The 12,698-nt window shown below is 45.7% G+C and overlaps 1 protein-coding gene across 6 annotated transcripts in view; it reads right to left on the minus strand.

Annotated features, from left to right (window-relative positions):
* DENND1B (DENN domain containing 1B) overlaps positions 1–12,441 on the minus strand; it is a 267,191-nt gene extending 254,750 nt beyond the window's left edge. For 4 of the 6 annotated variants that reach the window (XM_052653690.1, XM_052653689.1, XM_052653687.1 and 1 more), the window contains exons 1-2: positions 12,343–12,441; positions 1,789–1,853 (exon numbers count right to left, since the gene is read on the minus strand). In XM_052653690.1, coding sequence (XP_052509650.1) covers positions 1,789–1,853; positions 12,343–12,398 — 121 coding nt within the window. In that variant the 5' untranslated portion in view covers positions 12,399–12,441. Of the gene's footprint in view, positions 1–1,788; positions 1,854–3,970; positions 4,037–12,342 lie in introns of those variants that run through there. The other 2 variants (XM_052653688.1, XM_052653686.1) reach the window with 1 other exon arrangement.
* Positions 12,442–12,698: the final 257 nt, after the last annotated feature.

Here is a 12,698-nt window from a genome sequence, read left to right on the forward strand (position 1 = left end):
AAGGGTAACTCTTAGACCCTAAAATATTAGTCAAGTTCACAGTGTTTAAGTCACAATCAAAAAAGAACCGATGCTAATGCTTTTTACATAATCAAGTTTAGCTTTAAAAAAAAAAAAATCTTTAGATTTTGCTGCCAGTGAGCCATTTTAATGGAATACGTGGGTAGGACAGATTAACTGCAACCTACAGAGAAGCCAACCGTGTTTATTTTAACCACTTATAATATTTTCAACTTCATCGTGCTAGATAAACAGTTAAAATACAAAGATGTTTCCGATGAGCAGTGATTTAAACAATGAAACCAAAAGAGCGAGAAGGTAATAAAAGAAGGGCAGAGTAGAAGGTGCCTACTGAAAAGGCTAGCTCCTAAAAAATAGATAAAGGCAGAGAGAGGAGGTAAGCAGTAGGCTCGGGACCCCCTCAACACAGGCGTGGAGCTGGTGTCCCGTGAGGCAGGCCCACCCTTTCATCAGGAACCAGCATGCATTCAAAATGGCAGAGAAACCCCCACTGCCCAAAGGAATTCAGCCTGTTCTACAAACACGTCAGGTCAGCATTATTTCACACACCTTAGCTGATGTTACAGTAGGTATTGTGAAGATTTATTCCTATCATAAATACACTACAGAATACATTTAAATTGGAGCTAAAAAAAAAAAAAAAAAATAACGTATCCATTGGAATCTTCAAAGAGAACGTATTTGGACCTGGAAACAACGTAAGCAGACTATACATTCAGGACAACGAAAGATAACCTCTTCAACCAGAGAAAGCTCACGTACAACCTAGGATCTCTCCTCGCCTGGGGGGACAAACCTGACCACAGCTGCGGCTCAAACAGGCCTGAGTGGGGCAGGCAGGGCTGCTGGAGCCAGGAACAGGCCTGCCTTCCTACCTAAAATTAGCCCTGCCCATCTCACCGCAGCTGGGTTGGGTGCCTCTATTTTAAGGTGCGTGACTCCAAATTGCTTAGGAGCGTGTAATTGCTGGCCGATGTGGGGAGCTGAGAGTGTGGAGAGACTTCCCAGCCAGCCTGGACCAAAGTCGCATGCTGAATCATCATGCTATCTGGGGTCTAAGTACACGGGTGGTGAACTCATACACGGGAGATATCCATGAAAGACACAACACGGACAGAACGCAGAGAAAACAAGCAAGAAAACAAGCAAGGAGACAGCGCCTCCTCTCATCCACCAGCCCTGCCCCCACCACCCAGCACACCCAACCCCCGCCCACAAAAGCAGGGGGAAAACTGACAACAGTCATGATCCTAAGGTGTCCTCATCATCTCGGGAAATTATCATGTAGCAACTGACAGCTGAAACCCCTTCCAAGCAATGCCACAGGGCCGTTTACCGCCCTCTGAAAGGCCCTGGCTCCCGGAGTAAAGCCCACAGAGAGTGCTGCCCAGTTCACATTCCACATCTGGGGAACTTGAGACGGGAACTGGTGTGGCTCCCGCTTATACCAGTGAGAAAATTTTCACCAGCATTTTAAACGGGAGCTGAATTTTCAAGAAGGAATGAAAGACTATCCCTATAACTAACAATAACGTCATCAACAAAGTTGTAAGTTACATGGCACTTACACACTCCTGAAATTTAAGCTACACAGATAACATTCCTGATTCCCACCACCTCAGAGCTAAAACTCAGCCTCTATTTTCCGACCAGAACTTGAGACACTAGACACAGAAGGTATATTTAATGCAAGTCCTGTCCTGATAGCACCGCATTCCACCTGTCTACACCCTAAGCGCTTCTTCTGAGCTAGCAAAACGCACGTACCTTCATTTTCAGAGGCATGACATTTCACTTTCAATACCAAGTCAAAGGTCCTTTCTGGATTTTCCCTGAAAGAAAAAGAACTTTGTTAGTATTTCTTTCCTATGACAAAGTTTATATTATCTTAACTCTAATAGTTAATCTTGTTCTTGTCTCAATAGATCCCATGTAACGATATGACCAGGCTTCCTAGGTGGCTTTGTGGTCAAAAAACCACCTGTCAATTCAGGTGAGACCCAGGTTCAATCCTTGGGTTGGGAAGATACCCCGGATAAGGCAATAGCAACCTACTCCAGTATTCCCGCCTGGGAAATCCCATGGACAAGGAGCCTGGCGGGCTACAGCCCATGGGGTCACAAATGAGTGGGATGCGACTTAGCCACTAAGCAACAAAAAACTACATGATCACAAGGGAGAGGAAATAAGGTGTTTTCCTGGTTCAGCAACTTAAGTGCACTGAGGCTAACAGTTCAGAGACTTTGGAAAAACATTTAACTTCTGAGTCTCCTTCTCACCTAGAAAGTACCCTGTTAGGGTCACAGAACAACTGTGAGGATTACAAATCACATACTACAGTGGAAGTGCTTTATGAAGTATTAAGTGCTTATAAATAGAAAGCATTGCCTTTATCTTATCAAATCAAAATTGAAAAGCCAGAATGTTCCTAACAGGCTCTACCTTTCCCCACCAGCAGAGCTTAACGGCAGGTTCTCTGGCTTTTATCAAAGGACTTGCAATATAGACACAACGGAATGACTGGTTCCCCCTGCCAGGTTCTAGAGCACCATGAAACACTCATAACGGTCCTTAAAAGTAGAACTTTGCATATATTGTCTTGAGACAGAATTACAGCAGGGAAGCACGTTTTAAGTAACAAACTATACATAGCCTCCGAAGCCAACCCAAAAAGATAATGTCAACTATCTGGGAAAATTGGACTATTTCAATATTGGAGTTGATCACTAAGAACAGTAAGGTTTTGCTTCATTCAGAAGTTACCAACATTCACTAAATGCTCACACATTCAAGGTATACTTTGTTAATTTCAAAAAGTGAATGGAAATCTATTGAGACATCTTCTTTAGAAACACTGTGTTCTTTTTAACACAGTTCTGTTTTAATCTCTTTCTGCCAGAAGATAAAAGATCAAGCAACATCTGATACCACAAAGTCCATGTGACCAAAGTGTTAATGTATTTCAGTTATTTCTGGAGTCCTTGGTTGTCTGTGCACTAGCTGTTTTTAATAATGCATTTCCCCCAAGAAATTGGCTTCTAAGTAAGCGCTCTATTTTTTAAAATTTATTACAAGAATCTAGAAACAGAGAAACTGGCAAGCCATATAAATTACTCTGCAAATTCCTCAGCCGTCCCACTATTAAGTTGCTTCAACGGGAATAATCTGAACTCGGGTGAGCCTCCCTCCTAATCCAGTTAATGTCAAAAGATATACTTTTTAAAGTCCCATACTAGCACCCTCCCCCAACATATCAAACACTGAAGAAAATTATTTTCCTATTTTCCTAAGTCTTTAGAACCTCTCTTAAGTGTAAATAAAAAATACTCTGTAACACTGGGAAATGTTAAAGGCTTTTAACGCTAAAAGAAATATATACACGATATACATGAACTCGGGTAGGGTGGGGTGGGGGTTGGTTTAAGAGGGTGTCAAAGGAAAAAAGAAGGAATTTTTCTGTAAAGTAAGTTTCCGGAGGAAAATATAAAACTGCCCCTAAGATAACTGAAACAAAACCACCACACTGTTCAGATGGCTTTTTGCCTGCTGAAGGTCCTGAAGAAAAGCCCGAGGGGCACCCAAGGGTGCTGCTGACCACAGGGAAAACGCTCCCTCCGCGAGCCCCTCCTGCCGGCGCCGGTATTCCACGCCCGGGGCACCTTTCTGCCCTGAGAAGGGGCCGCAGGAGGGAGACCCGGGGCCGCCGGTAAACACCCTGGAAGCGCGCCGGGAGGGCAGTCACGCCCGGCCAGCCCGGCGCGCGGCAGGGGGGGAAGCGGCCTCGCGTCCGCCCGCCTCCCGGGACCCGCAGCGCCGCGCCGGCGCCCAGGCCTCCGCCCGGGCCGCGCGCCCCGCGCCGCCCGCAGGCCCGCGGCCTAGGCAGCCGGGGCAGCCGGGGCTGCGGGCCGGGGTCCGCGGAGGGGCCCCGGCCGCGCCCGCGCGCACTCACTTGGTCCTGCAGTCCATGGCTACATGCCGCGGGGCGCGCCCGCCCGCCGGCCGCCGCGGGAACGGCTGCGCGCAGCGCGGCGGCCCGGCCCGGCGGAGAGGCCGCGCCCCGCCCCGCGCCTCTGTGACAGCGCGGCCCCCGCCCCCGGCGCGGCCGCCCCGCGCTCCCTGCGCCGCCCGCGAGCCAGGAAGTGGGCGCGCGGCGCCGGCGCGGGGCCGCCTCGCCTGGGCCGCGCGGGCGCGAGCGGGCCTGCCCGAGGGCCCGCTGTGCACCCGACCGCCAGCGGCTCGGGCGGCCTGGGCGCCGGGCGGCCGCGTGCGCCCCCGGAGCCGGCCTGGGCTCGGGGTGGGGGCGCTCAGGGCCGCCGACCCCCGCCCCGGAAAGCCAAGCACCCGACAGGACACCCGGCCCCCGCGGTGCGCGCCGCGCGCGCCCCCGGAGGCGGCCCAGGCTCAGGGGGGCTGGAGGGGTTGCGGTTCAGGGCCGTGCCCCCCGGCGGTGGGGGTGCTCAGGGCCGCCCCGCCCCGGAAAGCCGACTGCCCTGCAGGGCACCTGCACCCCGCGGTGCGCGCCGCCCGGCGTCTGAGCAACCGTTAACCCTTGGTGTGGGAGGCGGGGGGCGCCGCATGGCTTTCAGGCTGCACATCCCGATCTCCAGGCGCCGCGCTCGGCCCCTGGCCTCCCTGCCACTGGGCCTGGGTACCTCCTAGGGGATCCAGAGCCGCCCCTCCTGAATCAGCAAGGTTCGGGGGTGCACCTGCTCAGGAGCCCAGCCCGGCAGCCAAATAGCACTGCTCCTCTGGCTTTGCACATCGTCGGGGACACAGACTTCCCCCCATCACGGCCGCCATGTGGCCAAGGACTCACTTAGGGACCCATCCACGGAGAGGCAGGCCTTGGGTGCAGCCCGAGGGCAGAGGGGCCTGAACTAAGAGCTGCCACGTGCAGAGCCCTGGGGAACGCGGGAGCAGCTTGTACGTGTTCGCACCGTCCCAGCCCTTGTGGTCACTCTATGTGACAGGCGCTTTCACCAGCATCTTACGGATGAAGAAGCGGGCCAAGCCAGCCCATGGTGATGGCCAAGACCAGGTCTACCCTGTACCACCTCTGTCCCTCTTGTGTGGCCTCCTGTGTAGGATCTACAGAGAAGAGAGGTAGAAACAGCCTTAGGACGGACGTGCGAAGGTGGTCCAGGGCTGGGCGGTTACACAGAGACCTTCCGGAGAAGGCGTCTCCCGTCCGTTACCACCCCTGACACATTGCCTCGGTGTTTTTCATCCCAATCGAGGTTGCTTCGGAGCTTCTTCATGCAAAAGGAAAGAGGATGAGAAGAAACCAGATGTGGTATGAATAGAGTGAGTCATGAGACATACAACTCAGACGAGGAGGCTTGGGAATGAAAGAATTTAGAATCAAGAACCTAAAATTAAACTCAAGTATACCAGCCCGCAAACATTCTGGCCCAAGATGACTGTTACTCGGTGAACAAAGAAACAGTCGTGATGCATGGCATCTAAAATGAGCACAGGACATAATGGGGAAACAGAAAGATTATAATTTGGCAAATGTGTTCTCATAGCTTGACTTGGGGTGAGACACTTCAGTTTCTCAGTTCCTACATTTGTAAAATGGGAATTATTACTTGTGTATCACATGAACAATATGATGTTCAAGTTTAATAAAAGTGCTACTAATTGTGTGATCTTTTGAGAAATCATTCTGTGGATTTCAGTTTCACAATGAGGCAAAATACACCACATCATCTTTTTTTCCCATATAAGACTCTTTTCTACATAAGAAGTTACTGTAGTCCAAAGCCTTGAAAACACATCCATAAATTCAAAAACCACTTCTGCTCCAAGCAGACTTCTCCTTTCATTATAATGAATTCTTCTCCAAAGAAAGGAACCCTACCTGAGGTGCCTACAGGAGTTTTTAATTTGTGGTGAGGTACTACTAATACAATTGTTTTCCCCAACCATTTGTTGGGATTTAACTGACAGTCGTTGCTGGGTGGGAAAGATCCCCTGGGGGAGGGCATGGCAACCCACTCCAGGATTCTTGCCTGGAGATTCCCTGGACAGAGGAGCCTGGCCATGGGGTCATACAGAGAAGCGACTTAGCCCGAGCGCACACAAGTAACAATCATACCCCTGCATATTGTTTTAAATTTACTCTAAGTGTACATATGTACACAGAAAACAAATCTTTTTTAAACCAGCTTTTAGGCTGACCATGATGAGGTTTATATATCCTGATACTACTGAGATAAAAGGGATAGAAACACAGATGGACACAGTTTGTATGTTTGTTTAAAATTACTGAAAAAAGATTTTGTATACAGTTATGTTAGAGAGGTTTTATTGAAACCAGTGGTAAGATTTAGCAGTTTTAGAACTTTTGACGCAACTGGTAGAGAACTCTACAAAGGACAAGCCTTCAAAGTGCTGTTAGATCTTCCTAATATCATATTTCAGCAGTATCATTTCCTACTTGACAACTAATGTGAGCATATTTCTCTCTCAGGACTACAGAGAGAAATATTTCTACTTTGGGAGAAATAGCCTCAGATATGCAGATACCACTTTAATGGTAGAAAGTGAAAAGAAACTAAAAGAGCCTCTTGAGGTGAAAGAGAAGAGTGAAAAAGCTGGCTTAAAATTCAACATTCAAAAAACTAAGATCATGGCATCCAGTCCTATCACTTCATGGCAAATAGATGGGAAAAATGTGGAAACGGTGTCAGATTTCATTTTCTTGGGCTCCAAAATCAATGCAGATGATGACTGCAGCCATGAAATTAACACACACCTGCTCCTTGGAAGAAGAGCTTTGGCAAACCTAGATCAGTGTATTAAAAAGCAGAGACATCTGCTTTACCTACAAAGGTCTGAATATTCAAAGCTATGGTTTTTCCAGTAGTCATGTGTGCATGTGAGAGTTAGACCATAAAAAAAAAAGGCTGAGTGCTGAAGAACTGATGCTTTTGAACCGTGGTGCTGGAGAAGATTCTTGAGAGTCCCTAGGACAGCAAGGAGATCCAGCCAGTCAATCCTAAAGGAAACCAACCCTGAATATTCATTGAAAGGACTGATGCTGAAGCTGGAGCTCCAATACTTTGGCCATCTGTTGAGAAGAACTGACTCATTGGAAAAAACCCTGAGGCTGGGAAAGATTGAGGGCAGAAGAGGGCCACAGAGGATGAGATGTTTAGATAGTATCACTGACTCAATGGACAGGAGTTTGACCAAGCTCTGGGAGATAGTGAAGGACAAGGAAGCCCGGCGTGCTGTAGTGCATGGGGTCTCAAATAGTCAGACACAACTGAGCGACTGTAACAACAGTACATAGTCTATATGTGGTCCAAGGACTTAGTCTATAAGCTAATAATATTAAAATGTTTTCAGCTTATTTTAATTGTGTGTGTTTGTAAAGAATATATATTCTTCAGCTCTTGGGTAAGGTGTTCTAGAAATACATCCTTGGCAAATTCTCTGGTGGTCCACTGGTTAGGGCTCTGCACTTTCACTGCCAAGGGTGCAAGTTCATTCCCTGGTCAAGGAACTAAGATCCCACAAACCACATGGCACAACCAAAATATAAATAAATAAAAATAAAAGATATGTCCTTGATCAAATATTATGTTTGTGCTTTTGACATCTTCTATTACTAGATTTTCATCTGCTTGATACAATTCAATTAATAAAAGAGATGACTTAAAATCTCCTAATTGATGATGGATTCGTCTATCTCAATTTAAAGTTCTTTCAGTTTTTGCTTTATATATTTTGGGGCTGTGTTATAATACGCAAGCCACTTTATAATTGTTATTTCTGCCTAGTAAACTTACATTGTGTTGTAACTTTCTGAAACTCTAGCAATGCTTTTGCCTTAGTGTCTAAACAGCTTGCTCCTGATGAGATCAGTTCAGTTCAATAGCTCAGTCGTGTCCAACTCCCTGCAACCCCATGAACTGCAGCACGCCAGGCCTCCCTGTCCATGACCAACTCCCGGAGTTTACCCAAACTCATATCCATTGAGTCAGTGATGCCATCCAACCATCTCATCCTCTGTCGCCCCCTTTCCCTCCTGCCCTCAATCTTTCCCAGCATCAGGGTCTTTTCAAATGAGTCAGCTCTTCACATCAAGTGGCCAAAGTATTGGAGTTTCAGCTTCAACATCAGTCCTTCCAATGAACACTCAGGACTGATCTCCTTCAGGATGGACTGGTTGGATCGCCTTGCAGTCCAAGGGACTCTCAAGAGTCTTCTCCAACACCACAGTTCAAAACCATCAACTCTTAGGCGCTCAGCTTTCTTTATAGTCCAACTCTCACATCCATACATGACCACTGGAAAAACCATAGCCTTGACTAGACGGACCTTTGTTGGCAAAGTAATGTCTCTGCTTTTTAAAATGCTGTCTAGGTTGGTCATAGCTTTCCTTTGCCTACTGTTAGTATCAGTATATCTCCTTCATCCTATTACATCAAAACTTTCTAAGTCATTATGTGCAGATGGATCTAACTAATGTGAATTTTGGCTTTCAATCTAGTCCGATAATCACTCTTAGACTGAGTGTTTAGGCCGCTGCATGTTTTATAACTGCTGACATACTTGAGTTCATCTCCACCATGGAGTACTTTGCATTCGTCTTCTCTGGGTCTGTTTTCTTTCTCTCATCTTTGCCTTCTTTAGAATTAAGTTTTCTTTTGTGCTTTCACTTCTCCCTAGTTCTAGCTTGGAAGTTATATAGTCTGTTCCTATTCACTTAGTGACTAACCTAGAAATTTTAACAGGCAAATTTATGTGATTAAATCCAGAATTTATCAATATATCAACCTTCTCTCAAACAACACATGGACCTTTGAAATACCCTCCAAAACTACAATACATTACTGATGTTGTTTTATACTGTCGATGTTTGTTTAAATTTACCCAGAAGTTTACCACTTATTTTGCTCCTTTTTTTTAAAAATTATTTTTTTAACCATGCCACACAGTATGTGGGGCTTCCCTTGTGGCTCAGCTGGTAAAGAGTCTGCCTGCAACGCAGGAGACCTGGAGATACCTTGTTGGGAAGATCCCCTGGAGAAGGGAAAGGCTACCCACTCCAGTATTCTGGCCTGGAGAACTCCGTGGACTATAGTTGCAGAAATTTCCATGGACTATAGTTCCATGGACTATATGGGGTTGCACAAAGTCGGACATGACTGAGCAACTTTCACTTTCACAGTACGTGATACCTGTGTTGGGAAGATCCCCTGGAGAAGGGAAAGGCTAACCACTCCAGTATTCTGGAGGGTTAACACTTATTTTGCTCCTTTTTTAAATTATTATTATTATTATTTTAGCCATGCCACATAGTATGTGGCCTACCTGTCCATCACCAGCTCTTAGAGTCCACCCAAACTAATGGCCGTCAAGTTGGTGATGCCATCCAGCCATCTCATCCTCTGTCATCCCCTTACCCTCCTGCCTTCAATCTTTTCCCAGCATCAGGGTCTTTTCAAATAAATCAGCTCTTCGCATCAGGTAGTCAAAGTATTGGAGTTTCAGCTTCAACATCAGTCCTTCCAATGAACACCCAGGACTGATCTTTAGGATGGACTGGTTGGATTGCCTTGCAGTCCAAGGGACTCTCATGAGTCTTCTCCAACACCACAGTTCAAAAGCATCAATTCTTCAGCACTCAGCTTTCTTTATAGTTCAACTCACATCCATACATGACCACAGGAGAAACCATAGCTTGACTAGACAAACCTTTGTTGACAAAGTAATGTCTCTGCTTTTTATTACATTTAACATTTTAAATTCTATTTCTGATCATTCCAATCTCTGAAACATTTGTGGGTAGGATTCTACTATCTGACTTTTTCCTTCTGCCTCTTACTTATGGTCCCTTATTTGTTCTACATTTGGTGGCTTCCTTTTGTTCCTTGGAGCTTTAGACATGGAAATTTTGTGAAAGCTGGAAGGAAGTTGAGTTCTCTGGAGAGGGTGTTCATTTATTGCTGGTAGATGTTGAAACTTTTCAGACTACCCTTGTGGGATCTGGCTTTTGGTTATGAATACTCCAGGAGGATTAACTCTGCTCCAGAGTTTGAGACATGCAGTGTTCCTTGAATCCCTTCGGAGTGCCAGGTTCTGTTCAGTTCAGTTCTTCAGTCGCTCACTCGTGTCCGACTCTGTGACCCCATGGACTGCAGCGTGGCAGGCCTCCCTGTCCATCACCAACTCCCGGAGTTTACTCAAACTCATGTCCATTGAATTGGTGATGCCATCCAACCATCTCATCCTTATATCTAGGCTTCCCAGGTATCTCAGTGGTGGAGAATCTTCCTACCAATGCAGGAAACCTGGGTTCAGTCCCTGGGATGGGAAGATCCCCTAGAGAAGGGATGGCAACCCACTCCAGTATTCTTGCCTGGAGAATTTCATGGACAGAAGAGCCTGGGGGGCTACAGTCCATGGGGTCACAGAAGAGTCGAACACGCCTAAGTGACTGAACAAGAACAATAATGTCTACCTTCCTCAAGTCATACCCAAATAGCACCTAACTTATACACCCTTACATATTAATGTTATGGAGAAATCAAAGTTCAGGGCATTTAGCGAGACTAATGTCCTGCTTCAAAATGTATTCAGTTCAGTTCAGTCGCTCAGTAGTGTCTGACTCTTTAAGACCCCATGGAACTGCAGCACGCCAGGCCTCCCTGTCCATCTCCAACTCCCGGAGCAGGTCAGGTCCATTGAGTTGGTGATGCCATCCAACCATCTCTTCCTCTGTTGTCCCCTTCTCTTCCCGCCTTCAATCTTTCCCAGCATCAGGGTCTTTTCAAATGAGTCAGTTCTTCGCATCAGGTGGCCAAAGTATCGGAGTTTCAGCTTCAACATCAGTCCTTCTAATGAATATTCAGGACTGATTTCCTTTAGGATGGGCTGGTTGGATTTCCTTGCTATCCAAGGGACTCTCAAGAGTCTTCTCCAACACCACAGTTCAAAAGCATCGATTCTTCAGTGCTCAGCTTTCTTTATAGTCCAACTCTCACATCCATACATGACTGCTGGAAAAACCATAGCTTTGACTAGATGGACCTTTGTTGGCAAAGTAATGTCTCTGCTTTTTAATATGCTGTCTAGGTTGGTCATAACTTTTCTTCCAAGGAGCAAGCATCTTTTAATTTCATGGCTGCAGTCACCATCTGCAGTGACTTTGTAGCCCCAAAAAATAAAATCTGTCACTGTTTCCATTGTATTGGGTTGGCCAAAAATCTCATTTGAGTTTTTCCGTAAGATCTTATGGGAAAACCAAACAACCTTCTTGACCAACCCAATACTATGATAACCATAAAGGTAATCCCTGGCCTCCTAACCCCCATCCATTTACACAATGTATCCATGCAGAAATAGGCCTTAGACATAAACGAAGAGACACTGACAGCAGGAGTACCTGCCCTGACCGCTCTGTCCCCTGCGGAGTGTGGAAAGGGGAACAGTATTGTCAACTCTAGAACCGTATTTCTTAAATAATACCTTAATATTACTTTGAGTTTAAAACAACTTAGCTAGACTCAAATGGGCCATGAGCTTCATTTTATTTCAAGGTTTTCAGTTCCAAACAGCTAACTTAGAAATGAACTTTTAGACACAACCCTCTCATGAGTACATGAGATCCAAGTGAGGCCTTCCCTAAGATTGCATGCTGCATTCCCTCCTAATGTTCTTCCTGGTAAAACTTTATTAATAGCACAACCACCTTCATTTATTTTGGAAGAAAAATCCTTTATATAAAGTATATAACAAGTCAAATTTCTTGAAGTCTTTAGAAAACTATCTTGAAAACATTTTAGTAGGACCTGCCTTTTAATACCAACTGAGATAAAATTGTTAAAAGAATATTCTTTAAGCATGTTATTCCTTTTATACTTAACACCAATATCATGAATTTGAATCTAAAGGTAAAAATCTCTTTCAGAATGATATATGAACTACTTTTAAAATAGAGAGAAAGTAGAAGAGATTTGGGAGCAATATCTCTCCTGAACATATTCTTACCTTGAGTTGTTTTCTCATCTCTGGGCCTATAAAGTTAGCATTCTATATTAATTTGAAAGCCAGCTTCGAAAGTTGTCTTCCAGTTTGGAGACAAAGGGATCAGATCATTCTTAACATCTTTACTACCAAATCTGAACATATCCAAATATTTATACAATTCAAATGGGAAAGGATATTTCTTTCTTCTGCTTTTAAACTTGTAGTGAAAAAGACTTTTAGTGAAATTCTCAAAAATAATACAGCAAAGAGATTCTCTTCCCCCCACCACCCCATTCCAGGTGACTTGCCCGAAATTAGAAAGTCACATTCTCTTACCTCTGACCACCTTTAGCTAGTTCACGGTTACCTTTGTTCTTCAATTCGCTAGACATTGGAAGATTTTAAACAGTCCTTGCAGTTAAGAAAAAAGAATATTCAGAGCAGAGTTATCAGCCACCAATGGGAACCAGAGAAGACAAGCTTTCCTGGTGACTCTGGCTTGCAAGAAGCAGAGCGGTGTTTGTATAACCCTGTGCAGTGCGTGGGAAAGACTGCTAACCCCGCCCACCAGACACTCCACAGAAATAGACGCCTGCATTGTCGGAGGCTCTGCTCACACCCACCTGATACTCTGCAGAGGCTGAGTGATCACACCCGATGAACAATGACGGTGGAATTTACTGGAAGGAAGC

The sequence above is a fragment of the Budorcas taxicolor genome, chromosome 16, assembly GCF_023091745.1.
Source record: "Budorcas taxicolor isolate Tak-1 chromosome 16, Takin1.1, whole genome shotgun sequence".
NCBI lineage: Eukaryota > Metazoa > Chordata > Mammalia > Artiodactyla > Bovidae > Budorcas > Budorcas taxicolor.